The 20,689-nt window shown below is 40.5% G+C and overlaps 1 protein-coding gene across 3 annotated transcripts; it reads right to left on the bottom strand.

The window, feature by feature from the left end:
* Positions 1–284: 284 nt before the first annotated feature.
* Dsn1 (DSN1 component of MIS12 kinetochore complex) lies at positions 285–17,347 on the bottom strand. Of its 3 annotated transcripts, none has more exons than XM_058575525.1 (11): positions 17,164–17,347; positions 15,443–15,491; positions 14,689–14,908; positions 12,056–12,129; positions 11,218–11,290; positions 10,283–10,370; positions 8,253–8,312; positions 7,774–7,851; positions 5,971–6,118; positions 4,526–4,613; positions 285–3,161 (listed from the first exon to the last, which is right to left on the bottom strand). In XM_058575525.1, exons 3-11 carry the CDS (start codon positions 14,906–14,908, stop codon positions 3,058–3,060), a joined length of 933 nt encoding a protein of 310 aa, XP_058431508.1. In that variant the 5' UTR covers positions 15,443–15,491; positions 17,164–17,347; the 3' UTR covers positions 285–3,057. The 3 variants fall into 3 exon arrangements, with proteins under 3 accessions (XP_058431508.1, XP_046289904.1, XP_058431509.1); XM_046433948.2 differs by having other exon boundaries at positions 14,689–15,003; XM_058575526.1 differs by lacking the exon at positions 14,689–14,908.
* Positions 17,348–20,689: the final 3,342 nt, after the last annotated feature.

Here is a 20,689-nt window from a genome sequence, read left to right on the forward strand (position 1 = left end):
TCAAATCTTTCAGAGGCAGTGATATTGTTATTCATCACGCACAATTCCTGAACCAAATTTGGATAAAGGGAAAACTGATTTTTGAGCACAACTCTTTATTATACACTTAAGTTTGTTCATTAACATTTACTGAGTGCCAAATTGGCTGTACTTCGCCCTCCACTGTCCATATGTCTATGGTTATATTATTAAACCATGCCTAAGTTCATTTATAATGACAAAAAAAATAGAAACCACCTCATAAATTTATGATAAGGACTAAATGATGCTTACTGCTCAATAAGTATTATTTTTCTGTGTTTTATTTAGCTGTTGAAGATAAAAATCACACTTTCCAATCCTTCAGTTTGAACAAGTACTCATAACAAAAATACACAATATAACAAGTAAACTAGAGGAGGTGTGATTACCTTTGGAAGTGATCTATCCTCATTTTATAGGTGAGGACGTTTAGGATAAGAGATGAGGATTCACTTCAAGCTCTGCATTCTTGCCATTACACTACTGTGCTTCTGCAGGAGTGGGTAATCAGCACCATTCTTTTCATTGTGAAGTTAGCTTTCCTTGAGGTTGAAATTTCTCTTCTTGTTCCACTATGGACAACTTAATCCATTCTTAAATCTTCAATAACTAGACATCTCTCTCAAGTTTTATCTCTATTCCAGACATCTCTACTCAGTTTTCCCCCTTTATGTCTGACAAGACTAGTTGAATTCTCCATTTGGCATCCCAAATTGAACTATTAGGTTTTCCATCTCATGCTCTACCCACTTGTTCAAGCCTTCATCCTCAGGAGCAAACTGATAACCAGTGTTCTAAATCTGTTACTTAATCTAATCCTTACAGTATCCCTATAATATAGATTCTGTCCTTCTCCTGACCTTACAGGTAAGAGGTTAAATAGCTTTTTCCCAATAAGATAGGAAGTGGCAGAGTTGGGTTTTAACACAAAGGCTCCATGTCTGCCATGTTCCAGACACCATAAGCTGCAGACAGTTCTGCCCCACTCATTCACTGTCAACACCCAACACAAGCTGTTATTTCTCACCTCTACTACTTCAGTAGCTTAAGTGATCTTTCATATCCACACCTTGCTTGCTTCTATTATTAGTTCTGGCCTGGCTCAGTGGTACACACCTATAATTCCAGCAACTTGGGAGGCTCCTACTTTTTTTTTTTTTAATTATTATTATTATTTTGCTTTTATTTTTATTTTTTTAGTTGTAGTTGAACACAATCTCTTTATTTTATTTATTTATTTTTATGTGGTGCTGAGGATTGAACCCGGGTCCCGCCCCTGTTAGGCGAGCCCTCTACCACTGAGCCACAATCCCATCCCGAGGCTCCTACTTTCTTGAGACATTGAGGCAGAAAGATCAGATCACAAGTCTGAGGCCAGCCTGCATAGTTTAGTGAGACCCTGTCTCAAAATAAAATTAAAAGGGCTAAGGATCTAACTTGGTGATAGAATGTTTATGTAGCATGCGCAAGGCACTAGGTTCAATTCTCAGTACCATAGAAAAGAAAAAAATGCTGCTTTTGCCTAGAATACTTGCCCAGTTTAATGTCTTTAACCTTTCCAAGGTAGCTATATCATCTCTCTGTGTTCCTGGACTGGGGACATAGGTTGGTAGAGTGCTTGCCTTGTATGCACAAGGCCCTGGGTTCAATCCCCAGCACCACACACACCCACACACCCAAAAAACCAAAAAAACACCACTCTGTGTTCCTTGTTTCCAGTACAATGCGCATGAAGGAATTTCCCTATGTTCTTTGTACTCTCCCCAGTGCCTAGAAGTGTTTAAGAAACAAACATAGGGCAAGGTGAGGAGATATCACCTCTCCCCAATGGGTGTTCAATATCTAATATTTTGACTGAATGTCTAAATGTATAGGTTTTGTCCCATTAGTGTGATGAAAATTTAAAAAAAAAATTAAAAATAAATTAGCTATTTTATTGGTAGTAAGTTCTGAGGCATATTTTCATACTACTGCTCACTTCACTTTGATAAAGAATCTTATTTTCTGGGCTGGGGTTGTGGCTCAGTGGTAGAGCACTTACCAAGCATGTTTGAGGCACTGGGTTCAATTCTCAGCACTGCATATAAATAAATAAAATAAAGGTCCATCAGTAACTAAAATATATTTTTTTAAAAATCTTATTTTCTATTAAGCATTCTTTGCCTTTAATCATTTTTAGAGACTGGGGCATAGCTCCATAGTGGAGCACACTGTTAGCATGCACAAAGCCCGTGGGCATAATGCTCAGCACTACAAAAACAATACTTTAAAAATACACTCAAAACATATATAAAGATAGGAAATTTTTAAATTATTTATAATTTTATAGTTTATTCATAAATACAAAGAACTACTGGGAAACAGGGGGTGTAGCTTGGTGGTAAAGCACACTTGCCTAGCATGCTGAGTTTGATCCCCAGCACAGAAAAAAAAAAAAAAATTAAAAGTAGCACTTAGTTCCTCTTGCCATGAATTCAATGCTTAGTATATCAACTCAATGTTAAAAACTAAAGTGCACTCAAGACATAAAAAATGAGTAGTATTTTCTTTAAATTGGACATTTTGTGAAGTGATGTATGCATCCCCATGATGGAAACAATGCTCAATGCTCTTCTATCTAAAATCCCCTTCATAGCCACACCTTGAAAACCAACCTGACCCCTTTATGACCAGAACCCAACTTGGTCCCTAAAATGTTTCATTAAACTTGGTCCTAAAAGACTTTGGTTTCAAAAGCTGAAATCTTCATACTATGAAGGATATTCAAAAGAATGGGCCACTGGTTTTGAAGGCCATTTCAAAAAGGAAGTTTCAAACATTTTGCATATTCCTGGAAAAAAATGTGTTTCTAATTTTCTTTTGGATGCATGAATTCTATCATTCAGAAAAAAGTCAAAGTTCTCTACAGTCAGCTAGCCAGTTATCCTCCATAGCAACAGAGCTGGACAGCTCAGGCTGCTGTGCAGCTGCCACATGCTGGGGCACTCTTCCCAATCCTCTCCTTTGAGTGTCTTCTGGCAAAAAAGCTGGGCAAGATCACTGACAAGATCCAGAGCAATGTGTGGTAGATGGTTTCTGTAGGTGAAGTTTAAGCAGTTTTCGAGCAGGTGAAGTATCTAACTGTTGCATGCTTCTCTTCTCTGCAGAGGAAATGAGACAAAACTAAATCTCAATTGAATTTACATAAAGTTTATTGAAGAACTAAGGGTGTAGTTCAGTGGTGGAATACTGGCCTAGTACTCGTGAGGCCCTGGGTTTAATCCCCAGTATTGCAAAAAAAAAAAAAAACCCAAACAAACAAAAAACCAAACAAGCAAAAAAAAGTGTGAACACTGTTAGACAGTGAATGACATTACAATGACAAGGCAGTTCATGGGGATTTAATTCTCAGTCTACTGTTCTTCTGTGGAATTTACATCTAGAAATTTCCCATCAACAACCAGGCACAGGGGCACACACCTATAATCCCAACTACTGTTGAAATATGAAAGGCTGAGGAGGAGGATTGTAAGTTCAAGGATAGCCTCAACATAGTGAGGCTCAAACATAAAAAGCCAGAGGATGTGGCTGTAGCTCAGTGGCAGAGCTCTTGCCTAGCATGTGTGAGCCAGTGGGTTTGATCCTCAGCACCACATAGCAATAAATAAATAAAATAAAAGTATTGTGTCCATCTACAACTAAAAAAATAAAAAGTTGGGGGCTGGGGCTGAGTGATAGAGCGCTCGCTTGACATGCGTGAGGCACTGGGTTGGATCCTCAGCACCACATAAAAATAAAAAATAAAGGTATTGTGTTTACCTACAACTTAAAAAAAAAGTTGGGCACAGTAGTGCATGCCTATAATTCCAAGTGACTCAGGAGGTTGAGGCAGAATTCAAGGCCAACCTCAGGAAATTAGCAAGACACTGTCTGGAAACAAAAATAAAAAGGACTTGGGGAGTCTGTGGTTGGAGCTCAGTGGGAGAGCACTTGCTTAGCATGTGTATGGCACTGTGTTTGATCCTCAGCACCACATAAAACTAACTAACTAAATAAAAGGTATTGTGTCCATCTACAACTAGGAAGAAATAAAAATTCAGTGTGGTGGCTCACACCTGTAATCCCAGAGGCTTGGGAGGCTAAGGCAGGGGGATTACAAGTTCAAAGCCAGCCTTAGCAATTTAGCAAGTCCCTAAGCAACTGAGAGAGAACTTGTCTCTAAATAATATATTAAAAGGGCTAAAGATAGGGCTCAGTGGTAAAGCACCCTGGGTTCAATCCCTAGTACCTAAATTTTAAAGGGTGGTGTAGCTCAGTGGTAGAGTACCCTGGTTAAATCCCCAGTATAACCAAAAAAAGAAAGAAAGAAAGAAATTTCCCATCAACATATTATTTATTGTGGGGAGAAAAACAAATCCCCTGATATAGGTCATACCTCAGGACCACATGCTTTGTAGGGCAGTTTGCATCCCAAAGGCCATCAGATATAGAAGAACCTAAGCTCCAGTCCCCTGGAGACACTTACCAAGCTGTGCTGACACCTTCTGGAGGCACTGGGTACTTTCGTCCATAAACGTTTGCAGCTGTTTTACTGATCCTTGCAGCTCATCCATCTGCAGACAAAAGACAAGACAGAGCTGCAGAGCTCCATGGCTTCTCTGATATTCCTCCAACCTCCCTGGGAGGCTCCTGCTCAGCTTTGAGCCTGCTAGTCTTTCAGCCTGGAATGCTTATGCTAGACAGTTTCTATTGACGCCTCCTGAGCCATTCCCTACTTTTCTCCAGCCTGCTCTGTGCCTTCCCAGGCTGACCCCTATGACCACTACCAACAGGTCTGAGGCTGACACCTATGATCTCTACCAAAAGGTGCCACATCCTCTAGTTTCTGGTTGGGTATAGTTATAAGGGAGCCCTAGTAGGAGGGAGCTCAATGAAGCCAGGGTATTTATTACCCAGGATTGTTCCCAGAAAGGTCATCTTGAGTTGGCTGAATCCCTCCAGCCTTGAGGTCATAGCTCTCTCAAAGTATGTGTTGTCCTCTCCTCAGATGCCACAGTAACTGTTCCTCCCTTCAGGCCAATAGGTAGGATGAGCTCAGCTACCTCTAAGCTACAGGTTACTCCACTAACCCTTGTGGTTCTGTGGTACCCACATCTTTATCCATAGTTGCACTGAAATAAGGTTTTGGAAATCCCTCAAACTACCTTATTTCAAATGCCCATCTGCTTCCTGTTGATACTAGGACTGACAAAACACTGTTCTCCCAAATGTCCTCATGGCTCACTTTCTCATTCCTTCAAGTTTCTGTTAAACTGGCACCTTGGTGGGGCCTTTGATAAGTGCTTTATGTAAAAAACAACCTGAAACCCTTTCTGTACTCTCTATCACCCTTACCCTGCTTTATTAGCACTTACCCATATATTTACTTTTTATTATTATTATTTTTTATTGTCTATGGTGCTAGGGATGGAACCCAGGGCCTTGTGTCTACAAGGCTAGCACTCTACCAACTGAGCTATATCCCCAGCCCTCTATATTTATTTCCAAGGATGATGCTATAGTTGGATTTTGAATGTCCCCCAGAGGCTCATATGTTAAAGCCTTGGTCACCAGCTTGTGGTGCTACTGGGAGATAGTGGACGTAGTGGGAGGGAGCTTGAAGGGATACTGGGTGTGTGCCCTTGAAGGGTTACTGGGACCCAGGCCCCTTCCTCTTTCACTTCCCAGCCACCACAATGTAAGCAGCCTTCTCTGTCATGTGTTCCACCACGGTGTACTGTGCCACAACAGGCCCAAAACAATAGGGCCATGCAACCATGGCCTGAAATGTTCAAAACTGAGTCAAACTAAATCTTTCCTTCTTGTAAGTTGATTATTTTCAGGGATTTTGTCACAGCGATGGAAAGCTGACTAATAGATAACAAGCAGCAAAGCTGGAAAGCTCAACCAAGTAAGACTGAGCCAACTCACCACCAGCTCCATATGATCAAATACTTTGTTTTGGTTCTGTAATATTTTCTGATAGTCAGGTTTTGTGTTAAGAACTTCACTCTGAGAAGACCCAAGATATGTTGTAGGTTCTACTTTGACTTCAGTAATTTTGGTTTCAGCTGATTCTCTAAAACAACAAAAAAAGAAAAGATTTTCAAGGAATTTTATAGTCACTTTCTGGAAAAGATATCAAAGATTATTTCTGAAAAAACCTCCCACAAGGTCAAATCAATATTTTTCTACCCTACTCTAGGTATGGGATGTCTCTCTCTCTCTCTCTCTTTTTTTGGTAGTAGCAACTGAACCCAGAGGCATTCTACCCCTGCGCTACATCCCAGTCCATTTATTTATTTATTTGTTTATTTATTTATTGTTTTGAGGGTCTCACTAAGTTATTTAGGCTGGCTTCAAACTTGTGATTCTCTTGCCTCAGGCTCCTGAACAGCTAGGAGTACAAGTGTGTGCCACCATGCCCAGATCTCCTTTTTCTTTTGCAGTAGTGGGATCAAACCCAGGGCCTTGCACACAGTTAGCCAAATACTCCACACTGAGCTCCACTGCCAGCTTCTGGTACAGGCTATCTTCACAAGGGTCTCTGAAACAACTGTCCTGTATTAAAGTTTTTATACCACTAGACTCTGAGAAATGCTAAAAGTTTTAGGTCGGTTAACTCCACTGAACAGTAAGTATGTACATGAACAAAAAAGGCTATTATTGGAGTAAAGGGAAGCCAAAGTCTGCTACCCTAAAGTCAATGTTTATAACATTTACCAAAAAAAAAAATGATGATCTACCTTGAGTTCATGAAAACTGATGGAAACCTTTTCAAAACTATCACTACAATTTACTCAGTGCTTTGTAGGTGCCAAATGTTGCTAGTCACTTTCCATTTAACATAACAACCCAATGAGAGGTAATATCCCTGTTTTCAAATGAGGAACCACAGACTCCAAGAGAATGATCTGCCTGAGGTCACAAAATTAAGTAGTCAGACTGCTTCTAGAAGCATTTCTCTTAAACTATAAACTTTGCCACAAAAGTTTTTATTCTGAAACTGCCATCTTATATAGAGTCTATCCTCAGAAATAGAATAGGTTTGGGGTAAATAAAGTAACTGATAACCCCCACTCCTTGGATTATAAAAGTTTTTCAAACCATTTTCCTCAAAGCCCCTCTCTACTGAGAGGCCACTTTTGCAATTATAGAGTCTTGGCTAACATTTTATAATTGGCTTTCTAGCTAACACTACTGGAGGGGGAAAAAAAAAAAAAAGCTTAAACTTACTTGTTTAGATGCTCAATTAAATAAAAATTCAGCACTTTCCCACTTTCAAGATCCAGACAAAGATCTGGATCTTTCTTTCCTCCTCTATCACTCCCCTTGCATGTTTCTGTGTCTCCATGAAAGCCCTTCAGGATGCATACCTGCATCTCAAAGTCCATGTGCTCACTCAGGTCTCTTGACTACTGTACTTGGCCCAGACCCAGGTGGACAGGTGCAAAGCAGAGATGTGCCTGTCTCCCTAAGGATGTGAAACCACAGCCAAAGGCACAGGACAGAGGCAATTCTGTTCTGAGACTAAAAATAGTGATGCCAACTTTTCCTTCCTTCTCTGCCACACTCTGCTTATGTCAGAGAGTACTAATACACACTTTTACAGAGTTTTGATGCGTTCACTGAACTGAGAAAGGATTCACCATTCAATTTGTGCTAAAAGAACTGAAATAAATGCAAATCAAATTCCATAAGGTAAAAAGATAGCTTCCTGTTTACAGATCTAACCTGGACATGGCTTCTGGTAGTACTGCTTTCTGGTAGCGCAGCAAAAGCTGATCCCAAGTCTGACTTTCTAAAGAAAATCTACAGAATCGGGGAGAAAAAAAAATCTGTTAATTTTGATCATCTCATTCATAATCACTCAGGGCAACAATAAGTTCCTTAGGAATATAATCTGGTTATAAAATGTGAATAAAAAAGTCATTAAAGGATTAGAAAGCTAAACTGATCAGAGGATATTAATTTAATCAAATAAAACAAGAGTTCTTAAAATGAAATTAACATCCTTATATTCCCCAGACTCCTTCCTATGAAATTAGCCATCAGTAGAGTCATAAACTTTTCAATATGCAGCCTTTTAATTTTTATTGTTGATATATTAGTACTGAGCACCATGTTTACAATTCATTTTCCCCAGGTTTATATTCCCCAGATGAAGAATTAATTTAGACTTTCCCAAATAAGGTTCACTCATTTTCACTTACTTTGTTATATACTCCTTCATCTCAGCCACTGACTTCTCCAGAGACAAATCTGATGCTTTTCTGGAATACAGATAGGATTATGAGATTAACATGAATCTTTCAAGAAATACTTGTTTTTAATATGATGTCCTATATAATTTCTTTGCAGTGCTGGGGATTGAACACAGGGCTTTACACTTGCTAGGCAAGCACTCTACCCCTAAGCTACATCCCCAGTCCCTACATAATTTTAGTGGCATAAAAACATTCCTAACTTTTTATCTTTCACCAAATATTTGTTTTTGGACTTATATCTCACTGGTGTGTGTGTGTGTGTGTGTGTGTGTGTGTGTATGTGTTTACGGTACTGGGATTGAACCTGGGGGCTTTCTACCATGAGCTTCATCCCTAGTCCCTTTTTAAACTTTTTTATGAGACAGGATCTCACTAAATTGCCAAAGCTAGCCTGAAACTTGCAATCCTTTTGCCTTAGCTTCTGAGTTGCTGGGATTATAGGCATGCACCACCATGCCTGGATCTGTCTCACTTTTGTCTCTTTATATTCCATTTTTCTCATCCATTCCAATTCACACCATGGCCAAATTAACTTTTCTAAAAATAGTCCTTTAATTTTTTTGCCTTGCTTAAAAACTCTGTGATTAGCTGGGTTCAGATGTAACTATAGGCGGCATATATCTGTTTTTGTTTATTAATTTTTATGTTGTGCTGAGGATCGAACCTAGTGCCTCACATGTGGAAATCAAGTGCTCTGCCACTGAGCCACAACCCTAGCCCCAGGTTTAGCCACAACCCTAGCCCCAGACTATAGGTGGCATATACCTATAATCCCAACAACTTGGTAGGCCGAGGCAGGAGGATCACAAATTTCAGGCGAGCCTAGGCTTAATCCCCAGTATCATATTTGAACCTCTGTGACTACACAGCTTACAGAAGAAAAGCCTGAACTCTTGAAATTGGCACTTAGGGTTATCTATGTTTTGGCTCCACCCAATTCATCAATTTTGATTCCTACTGTTATTCAATGGCTCAGCTCAGTTGATTAATTCTAACAGAAAGAAAGCAGGCACTAAAAATGCCAAAATATTGTAGGTGCTCTTGGTACTCTGCCTGGCAAAGACAATTAGTAGTACCACCATTCCTGTGTTTCCACCTAGGCCTGGGAAACTGATGAGATGCAGTAGCCTGTGCTTAAATATATTAAAGGAGATGCTGTGTTGAGCTAAAATATCTTTCATTTCCTGATTGGAAATGTCAATCCTAAGGACCTATGGAAAAGTAGACCTTCATGAAATCCAAACTTAAAGTTCATGATGTAAGTCTAAGTGTTTGGCTTGTTGCAGAGCACAGTTAGCAGGTTGGGGATAACCTTGAACCTGAAGAACTACCAATTTTGGAGGTGGAATTTTTAAATTTATGCTAATATTCTTGCTTGTCAAGATCCAAAGAACATGATTTTCTTTCATCTCACCTGACTAGCAAAGATCTGAATTGAGCTTTTTTCATCTTTCCATGGCTGGTTCCTACTCATCATTCAGTCTTACATGTTTTAGTCCAGAGGTCAAATCATTAGAGAATTTCTCTGAACATTCTACCTTAAGTTGCTCACATCCTAAAGTCATATATTTTTTAATTTTCTTTTTTTTATATTTATTTTTTAGTTGTAATTGGACACAATACACTTATTTTATTTATTTATTTTTATGTGGTGCTGAGGATTGAACCCAGGGCCTTGCACATGCTAGGCGAGCGCTCTACCGCTGAGCCACAACCCCAGCCCCAATATTTTTTAACTTTCTTGATCATCACTATCTGAAATCACATTTTCTCTGTATTTGACTGTCTCCTTTATTACCATGTATGATTAAAAGATTATTGTTAGGCTTATTTATCATTGTATCCCCAATACTTGAAAGATCCTGATACATACGAAAATGCTATATAAATGTTTGTTGAAAGAATAAACAACTGTTTAATAATAATGAAAAGTCCTAATTCAGTTATAATTTAGGACAGAGGGGAATTGCTCTTACTCTTTTGAATCTTCAAAACATTTTTGTAGAGTTCCATCACTTTCCAGTCTGTCTGCAAAATGTTTTAACTCCTCAGAAAGAGAAGATGCTAGAGAGAGTAAAATAATGTCATAAAATAGAAAGAATATAAATTTTCACAATGAGCTAACAAAGATACTTAAGGTGTTCTTAGGTCTAGAAAACACCTTCTAGTGTTCTGTTACATTCTGGCCCTCTCATTCACTCAAAAAAGTGGTCCAAGTATGCAGAAAAATGTTGTCTATTTTCTCTACTATATATAGAAAAAATGGAAGATAACTTCTTCATGTCATTTTTAAGTGGTTTTATACTTGACTAGTGAAAAAGGAGTTAAACAGGTATATAAGTACTGATAACTTCATTTTTTTCAAGAGAAATGAACTCCTGGCACTAGAAGGAAAAGCATTACAGAAGTCAGGAAATAGGCAAGAGTGTAATGAGAGATAATGATGGCAAATAAAAAAATACATGCACACAGGGAGAGGTGGCACATGCTTATCTACAATCCCAATGACTTGAAAGGCTAAGGCAGAAGATCCCAAATTTGAGGCCCTCCCAACAACTTAGTGAGACCCTGTCTCAAAATAAAAAATAAAAAGGGTTGGAGATATGGCTCAGTGGTTAAGCTACCCTGGGTTCAATCCAAAAAAACAAACAAACAAACAAACAAAAAAAATGTGCTCAAGGTAAAAACAGGTCTCTGCTAGACTTGAAAGAGCCTACTGTAACACTCAGGTGAAGAATGTGAAGGGGAAATGTTAATTATCCATCAAGCTAACCCAGATGTGTCTACTCTAATTATGGTACAATTCTGAGATAAACAATCTCTGCTGACAAGTAAATCTGAGTATTTTCTAGGTCTTTTTAAAAATGAAGTACCAGGTTCAAAGCTCACTCATCTATTCTTAGTAACTTACCTTTTGCTCTAAAACTTTCAAGACTGAAGCCTTTAGTGTTCCTTAGGAAAGGTTCAAGTTTCTGTACCGAGAACTAAAAAAGAAAAGTTTTTTCAGTACAACAACAAAAAAATTTCCAGGCCAGTCCTATAGCTTTGTAATGTTTAATAAATATAAACTAAATATGATTTAATTTTTTTTCACCTAAGACTTTTCATATAAACAGAATAAATCAGGAATAAAACACTTTGTTGCTCAGACTACACATTTTAACTCAGAAAAAAAAAATGTCATTTAATTCACACAAATTATTTGCTTCTCTAAACTGCCATAAGCACCAGTGAGCCATAGCATAAACAATATAATTAGGGGCTGAGGTTGTGGCTCAGAGGAAGAGTGCTCGCTTAGAATGCTTGAGGCACTGGGTTCAATCCTCAGCACCACATAAAAATAAAATAAAGGTATTATGTCCACCTACAACTAAAAAATAAATATTAACTATATGACATATATCATATATTGGTTTAGCATGTAATCATACCTCCAATGTTTGTAATGAAACTTCAATTTTTACCTCTACCCACTTTAAATTCCCATCACTTGCGGTCAATGGGCAAAAGATACTGTACTGGGGAAATCTGTTAGCTGCTCAGTTAGTACAGCAGCAACAATGAGACTAGTAGAGAATTTGGTCCAAAAAGAACATGCTGCTGGGGTTAAATCTGGCTTTTACATTAATCTCAACCTGAAGAAAACATCTTTTAATCAGTTCATCGAGTACTAATATCTCTGAAGTTGGAACAATAACAGTTGAAACAACAAAAAAGTTGAAAGCATTTCCCAATCCCAAGAATCTCACCTGAAAACTTGAAAGCAGGAGAGCACCAAGCCGTTTGCTTTCTGCTAAGTCAACACTGATGGACCTGCTGAGCTCTAAGATAAAATATCACCACATTTAAGGAAATGCATACTTACACAGCCAGCAAAGTAAACAAAATAAAATTTTCCTCCCTTGATGCAATCCAACTTAAAGCAAGAAGGAGCCTTCTCTGATTAAAGGGAGAATTCTAATTCTTCCAGAATCCCAGAGGAAAATCCAAATTTCCTATTTGTATATCCAAACTTAAAAAAAGTTATAAGAATCTTTCTTAGGTATTACATTAAACTTTTATTTTGTTAAACAAGGTAGATATAAAATAACTTTTTATAATTCATATTCACCAAAGAAAGCAGGTGAGAACCTTTGAGCATTTTTATGACAGGCACTGCAAGGTGCTTTAAAGACATTAAAAGTCTTCTTATAAATTCCACAAGCTCTCCATTTTAGAAATGGGGAAACCGAAGTGATTTGTCTGAAATCAGAGACTGGAGGAGTCATGATTCAAACCCAAATCTATCACCAAAATCAGTGTTTTACCCACTAAGTACCATGCTGCCTCCCTAAAATGACCTACTCAACATGAAGAGCTAACACCTATTGAACACTTGCTATATAAAAAACATTTTATTAAATGCTATGTACACCTCATTAAACTTAGAGGCAAGTATCTTATCAATTCCATCTAATGAAAGATAATGCTAAGGAACAAAGCTGGGTAACAGATAATTTACTCAAGGTCACATAGTGAGTTATGAGACCACATTGACTGGACACTTTCCATAATTATGCCATTGATTCCTCAACTGCAAAATATAGATATTGTTAATTTTAATTATTTCCATTTAAAAATAATTATATAGAGCTGGGGATATAGCTCAGTTGGTAGAGTGCTTGCCTTGCATGTATAAGGCCCTGGGTTCAATCCCCAGCACCACACACAAAAAAATAAATCAAAACAATTATATAGCTGAGTGTGGTGGTGCACACCTGTAATCCCAGTGATTCAGGAGGCTGAGGCAGGAGGATTGAAAGTTGAAGGCCAGCCTCAGCAACTTAGCAGGACCCTGTCTCAAAATTTAAAAAAACACTGAGGATGTAGCCCAGTGGTAAAGTGCCCCTGGGTTCAAGTCCCAGTACAAAAACAAAACAAAACAATTTATATAGCCAAGGATGTCTGCTTTGAGAATTATGAGAGCTACATGTCTTTTTGCCCTCCAGCTTTAGCTTGCCATTTTTTAAAATTCTCAAGACTCCTCTCTTGATTCTTACTGTTGTTAGTCAAGAAAAATAGGATTCTTTCTGCCTGTAACCAAGGAAACCTGGCAGGTGGCCAGGAACAACCAGAAAATAAGCAATTTTATTACATTGGTGATTTCCTGTTATACAGAGTTTTAAGTCTAAAAATGCTCTGGAATTAAATGAAGTTAGGGGTAATCCTAAGGAACTACTAATGTTTTCTTGGCACATCTAGGGAATAAAGTACATGGGCATTGAATTGGCAGCAATTTTCTGATGTGTTAAACGGCTGTTTTTATCCAGTTTCCTTCTATACATCAGACCACTTGGATGGTAGTTATCTTTATTTATTTATTTATTTATTTATTTGCTGTACTGGGAATTGAACCCAGGATGCTCTACCACTTAGCTACATTCCTACCCTTTACTTATTATTTTGAGACAGAGTTTCACTAAGTTGCCAAGGATGGCCTCAAACTTGCCATCCTCCTGCCTTGGCTGAGATTTTAAGTGTGCCACCACACCTGGCTGGATGGTGATATCTTAAAGTAATTATAATAGCTTAACATTTGAGATATTACTCCGTTCCAAGTACATGTGTACTATGTTATACATCAACTCATTTAGTTCTCATACAGCCCTGTAAGATAGGTATTATTTCACTCCCAGTTTACTGGCAAGGACCTTAAGGCAAAGGAGGTTAAGTAATTTGCTCAATTCCATACTAGATTTTCCATATTATATTCTATATTTTGATGCTCAGATATAAATTCACACAAAACAACATTCAAATATGGTATTCTTAAGAACTACATTTTCATTCATTCTTTTCTTTTTTGGTGTAGGGGATTGAGCCCAACACCTCATGCTCCTTAGCGAACACTTCACCACTGAGCTACACCTCAGTCCAGTCTAGATATTTTTATGTGTATCTTCACTTTTGAGTTTTTTCCTAGTTATAAAGGCTAAAATCAGGTATTAACCCATCCAACTTCTGTTCCACTTTAGGTATGAGGCGAAAGCTACTGGAAAAACTCTTTAATGTCTATCATCTGAGCAGGGGATAAGTGTTGAATAATTAGCAATCAATCAGAATATGTACATGATGGCTCATATGACATAAACATCAATAATACTGAATATTTAATAGGTCTGACATCAGAATTTATAAACATAGAACATCCTTACACAGTAGGTATTATTGTTTCCATTTTATAGGTGAGGAACTGAGGCTCAAAAAGGTGAAGTGATTTGCTCAAAGTCACATAGCTAAAAAGAAGCAAAGTCAAGTCTATTCTGTTATACTTTGTCATTCCTGTCCTTCCTCACTGCCTCTTATCTGAGCTGGAACCTGTTTTATGTACATAGCACCCCACCTGTGATGCCCTGATGGAAGGGAGGCAGTGACTTCCGTCGGTTTATTTCATTCATACTTGCTCGACGCCAGGACTGTCTCCTGTCTCCATGATGGACAGACTGTTCTTGAGTGGACAAATGAAGGGACCTCAACTGAAGTCCTTCCTGGTGGCTGACATCAGAACTTTCCCCTTTTTCTGGGCTAGAGCCAAGGTGAATTCTTTCCTTTGCTTGAGTCATCTCCAAGGAGACAGATGATTTAGTAAACACTTCCACAGGGTTGAAACTTGATTGCAATTGATGATCATGTATCTTAGACGTCACTGGATTCTCTTCTAGCATTTGTTATAAAAAAGTCAAAATACAAAATCAAACCCACCACAACTAAGTATATGAGCAAAAAGATGGAAAAAGAAAACCTGCCCCTACACAGAGGCATACGCCTGTGGTCCCAACTATTTGAGCAGCTATTTGGGAGCCTGAGGCAGGAGGATCAACTGAGCCCAGGAGTTTGGGCCAGCCTGAGCACAGCAAGATGCAAGAAGATGAAAGAAGAGGGAAGAGGGAGGAGGAGGAAGAGAAAAAGGAGAAGAAGGGGGTGTGTGTGGAGAAAAGAGAAGGAGGAAAATGCACTCAGATCATGGAAACACTGAGGAAGCATTTCTGCAAATACATGAATGTGACAATAAATCAACCACTATCCAGGAAACAATTAGGTAATAGCTCAGAAGCCTGAACTCAAGGCAAGAGGCCTTGGACTTTCGCAATACTCACCTTTTATGATGTCTGATTCAGTCACTGAAGTCATCCTAGGTAGAAAACTCTGAAAACAGGAAAACAAAGTGATCTGTTCCTTTACATTTCAGGTCTAGTGTCACAGGAGCTTTTCTACCCTAGAATAGACCTGTGCTTCCCATCCTCTCTGAATTGCCTTCACCCACCTCCTACACAGAGTATAAAGAATAGGTCATTGCTCTCTATTCTGAACTTCTACAGAATTTATTGCTAGAAATACACATATTTCCCTATCTTCCACTAGCTAAAACTTTGTTTAAGTAGTCCCTAATTCCTTAATTCAGTTAATGGCATTAGGACCTACTTGGTCTTCCAAACTAGAAAAACCACATTATCCTTTATTCCTTACTCTTAGCTTTCCAAAAGGCATATCAGTTCTACCAGGTCTCTAAATCTTTCCTCCATTGCCACCATTACTAGTTTAGTTTTTCAAAAATTTTTAGTTGTAGATGGAGACAATATCCTTTTTAAAATATATTTTTTATTTGTAGGTGGACACAATACCTTTATCTTATGTGGTACTGAGGATCAAACCCAGTACTTCACATGTGCTAGGCAAGCGATCTACTACTGAGCCACAATCCCAGCCCCACAACATCTTTTTTATTTATTTTTATGTGGTGCTGAAGATCAAACCCATATGCTAGGCAAGTGCTCTACCACTGAGCAACAACCCCAGTCCCTACTAGTTTAAGTCTCACAATTTCTGCTCTCTCGCCGCCTCATTATCAGTTTCTTCACTGTTTTTTTCTGCATTCAACACTGCTCCAGTGCAATCCATTCTTTAAAACAACTGCAGAAAATTTTCCCACCTTGCATTCAACAACTTTCAATAAGCTAGTCCCAGCTTAACCTAAGTTGGGATCTCTGTGATGCCCTTTCCCTGTAGCACTTTTGAATCTTTGCACATATCTGTCCTTTCTGTATAACATTCATCCTTCCCAACCTCACTTAAATATGAAGCCACTTCTACTGTGAGATTTGGTAGCCACATCCCCTGGTCTCTAGTCCTGGCTGTAAAGTTTGTTAACATATCTGTCTCCCCGGTGTCTGTCACAGACAACTGACTTAAAAAGAGGGCAGGGATACAGCTGAGAGAACATCTCTTCATCGTTCATGCTACTAGCAGCCATCTGGATGTGGAGGTGCTTGGTAAAGAGAAATGAACAGATGCCGAGAGACAACGTGGGAAAGGCAACACAATAAAGAAGGGTCCTTCAAAATCGAAATCCTCACCCTCCTTATGACTTATCACACAGACCAAGCTAGGACAATAGCACCAATTTGTCACCTAAGCGCTTCCGATCCGTTAGGACCCGTGCCATGTAAGCGCTTTACTCACTTCATGGTCCCGCTTCATCCCTTCCCCAACTTTCGGTGCTAGTACACACTCCACTTTGGAGAGTGGGGAACGAAGGTTCGGAGGGGGCGGAAAGCCTGCCCCAGCTCGTCCCGCAGCCAGCCCCTGCGCGCCCCCCGGTCTCCTTTTTTATGTGTATCTTCACTTTTGAGTCCATATTTCAGGACTCTAGGCCTCGGCCCTGCCCGAGCTGGAGGCGCACCCGCCCTCGGGTTTCTTTACTTCCAGAGAAGGTCGCCGCGCCAGGAGGCTCCCAGTCTCGAGCAGCGACAGCGGTGGGCTGGCTGCACACAGAGGCTGGGAAGGGGATAAGCAGGGGAGAGGTGTGCGACTTCCTGACCTCGGTGCGACGCCCATGCAGCTCGGAGCCTCCGTTCCTGAAACACCGGCCACGGGTTACTCAGTCCGCGGCCCTATCTCAGCCCTGGACCCCCGAGCCACTGAGGCGGGTCTTCTCAGGTGCACCTCCGCGCGCGGTCCGCAGTCAACGTCACGGCTACCACTTCCGAAGCTCCCGCCAACCAACGGCGCATGCGCGGCCGACAGGCTCTCGCGCGCAGGGAACGCCCTTCTGCGGCTTAGCGCATGCGTGCTGCGGCGTCGACGTTGTTGCCCGCCCGCCCTGTCCAAGCCCTTCCTTTCTGTTCCGACTGCTTACGTCACCACATCACCATCTCTCCAGGTGACACGGTCTGGAGTCCCCTCGTAGACGTTCCAGTTTAAGGTGTCCTTTTTGCGTCCGACCGTCCCAGAACCCTTCTTTGATGGGGAAACAGGTCCAGATAGATACTTGAGGAAGGCAGGCAGCGCATGAGAGAGCATCAGTTGTCATGTGCTCGTCGCTAGGCCATGGTCTCCCCTCCTTTTTTTTTTTTTTTTAAAGCATTCTTTTTTTTTTAACCTTTATTTTATGTATTTTTGTGTGGTGCTGAGAGTCTAACCCAGTGCCTCACACCACTGAGCCACAACCCCCCCAATCCCCCCTCTCTTTATCCCCTATCTCCAAAAGCTCTGTCTCCAGGGAGAATTGGAGCTCTGAGCTTGGTTTGCCCCAGCCTATCCCGCTCCTGTTCTTGGGGCCCCTTCAAGTACTTGGCAAAGTTGGAGAACTCTTCTTTTCACCCCCATCCCAGGCTACCCCTCCCCAAACCCCTTCCAACTCTTCTGCCCACCTGGTGAGATGTCTTCTTTGTTCAAGCTGTGCTTTTTGTGTTGGAAGCCATTCCTTGCTCTTCCTAGCAAAATTCCCCAGTTTTAAGCCTCATCTAAAGAACCATCTCTCTCAGAGCCTTCTCTGTGCTCCAGATGTCCCTTCTGCGCTCCAGGATCCCAACCAGTGTCTGCTCCACTATCCCTGTTGGTCTGGGAGGCTCCAGAAAGCAGGCTGCTTCCTCAGCACCCAATGTAGTGCCATCAAAATGTCCCCTTTGATGAATGCAGTCCTTTCTTTTAGCTCTAAAACCTGCAAATGTTGAATTAAGAGCAGTTCACAAGGCCTGAAAAAGGAGTGGGTAAAGGCAACAGTAGCATAACTGGCCATCCTTCCATAGCAGGTGTGGCCATTAGTCAATGGTCTAAGACAGAACTCAGTGGAACCAACCAGGACAGGCCATCCTGGGACATACTGAGAATACTGCCTCATGGAATCCAGAGCCAGAACATCCTCTATGTCTTTTTTTTTTTTTTTTTTTTTTTTTTTCTGGGTGACTTTATTTTTTCCTCTATGTCTTTTTTCTGCTCAGAATTCTCCCACGGCTCCCTTCTGTCCACAGGATGTATAAAAATCCTTTCTCTATAAAGGCACTGTGTGATCTGACGCAGCCTCTTCTTTCATCATTCCCCATTCCATAGACACCAAGCTTGTTTAATTTCTCTAGTTCTTCTCTGCTTTCTTTTCTTTCTTTCTTTTATTTTATTTGGCCTGGGGGTAGTACTGGGGATTGAACTCAGTGGCACTCAGCCACTGAGCCACATCCCCAGTGTTATTTTGTATTTTATTTAGAGACTCACTAAGTTGCTTAGTGCCTCGAAGTTGCTGAGGCTGGCTTTGAACTCATGATACTCCTGCCTCAGCCTCCCAAGCTGCTGTGATTACAGGTGTGTGCCACCACGCCTGGCACTGCTCTGCTTTCTTTTGCAGGACTGGGGATTGAAGTTGGGGCCTCATACTGATGAACCCAACCTAATTCCATCTTAAGGTTGGGAGTCATCTCATCTTGTCACAAAGTTATGAAAAGCTCATTTCTGTTTTACCATAAAATACTAAGATTTCTATTTGGCCTGACAACCTGATGTTTAAACTTGTTTGAAATTCCTGTGTGTACTCTGAACTCACTCATGCCTGGCTCTCCTTGACCAGATAACAACCCTCCTAAAACCTCAGCAGCACCTCATAAATTCTAATGTTGGAATCTCAATGTACTCCCTACCTTGAAATGTTAAGCTACGTAGATCATTAACCTGCTATCTGCCTTTGTATTTTGCTTGCCAGATCCTGTTAACTGTAAGTTCCCAAGACACCCCCCTTTGTAACTCTTTGTGCTATAAAACCTTTTACCGGGGCTGAGGATGTGGCTCAAGCAGTAGCACGCCCGCCTGGCATACATGCAGCCCGGGTTCGATCCTCAGCACCACATACAAACAAAGATGTTATGTCCGCTGAAAACTAAAAAAAAACAAATAAATAGAAAACAAAAATAAATAAATAAAAAATAAAACCTTTTACCTGGAGATCTGGGGGTTGATCTCTAGCCCGTCTTTGGGAGAGACAGTCGCTGGCCAGCTTTTGTGAACACAATCCAAGCTTGCTTTAATTTGATTTAAAATTGGAGTCAGTGGTCTTTTGTTTGCATTGTAGTTCAACAATACATGCTTGGCAAAGTACTACTGAGCTACATTCTTAGCACTTTTAAATTTTTAGCTTGAGATAAGGTCTTGCAAATTTGCTCAGGCTGGCTCAAACATGTGATCCTTTGCCTCAGTCTCTTGAGTAGTTGTCTGCTCTTTATACTGGGCTTTCATACACGCTGTTCCTCCCTCTGTACCATCTCCCCTTAGTCTTTTGCTTGTATTGTAGTCCAACACCATCCCCTTCATCTGGTCAGCATCTCAACCTTAGTGTCAGTTCAGATTTCCCTTCCTTTGTGAAGACTTTCCTGGTTCCCCTGGGCTCCCCAACCCCTTGACATTAGATATCGTGTTTTCTAGACCCATCTATTGTGTCCTTAGTACCTGGTACAGGCCTGGCTGTTATTAACCCCTTATAAAAGAAGAGATCTCTCAAATATTATGTGATATTCAGCTTCCAAGATGGCCTCAGTGATTCACTTCCTGGTGTTTATGCCCTTGTACTGTCCCTTCCCACACTGAAATGATATGGTTTGTATAGCCCCTGCGGCTCTCAACAATATTGTAGAAGCTGGGCATAGTGCCACATACCTATAGTCCCAAACATCCTGTTTCAAGATAAACTGAAAAGGGTTGGGGATGTAGCTGAGTGAAGCTAGTTGCCATGTTGTGACTATACACCAGCAGGTCTATGGAGAGGTCTGCCTGTTGAGGACCTGAGGCCTCTTGCCCATAGCCAGCACTGACTTGTCAGGTATGTGAATTAGCCACCTTTCAAATCGCCCTTGTAGCCCTTGTCAGGCATTCAGACAACTGCAGCCAGGGTTGGATGGTGTGAATCGTGGTACAGTGTTTGTTAGCATGTGTGAGGTTCCATCGCCAGCATCAAAATGAATAAAGTGTGAATAACTGCAGCCTAATTGACATCTGACTGCAGCCTCCAGAGACCCTGAAGCAGGACAACCCAGCTCCCAAATTCTTGACCTACAGCATCTGTGAGAGGTAAAAGATGTTTAGAG

The sequence above is a fragment of the Marmota monax genome, unplaced genomic scaffold (assembly GCF_021218885.2).
Source record: "Marmota monax isolate L192 unplaced genomic scaffold, Marmota_monax_Labrador192_F-V1.1 WCK01_AAM20220418_F8-fsc00014, whole genome shotgun sequence".
NCBI classification, from domain to species: domain Eukaryota; kingdom Metazoa; phylum Chordata; class Mammalia; order Rodentia; family Sciuridae; genus Marmota; species Marmota monax.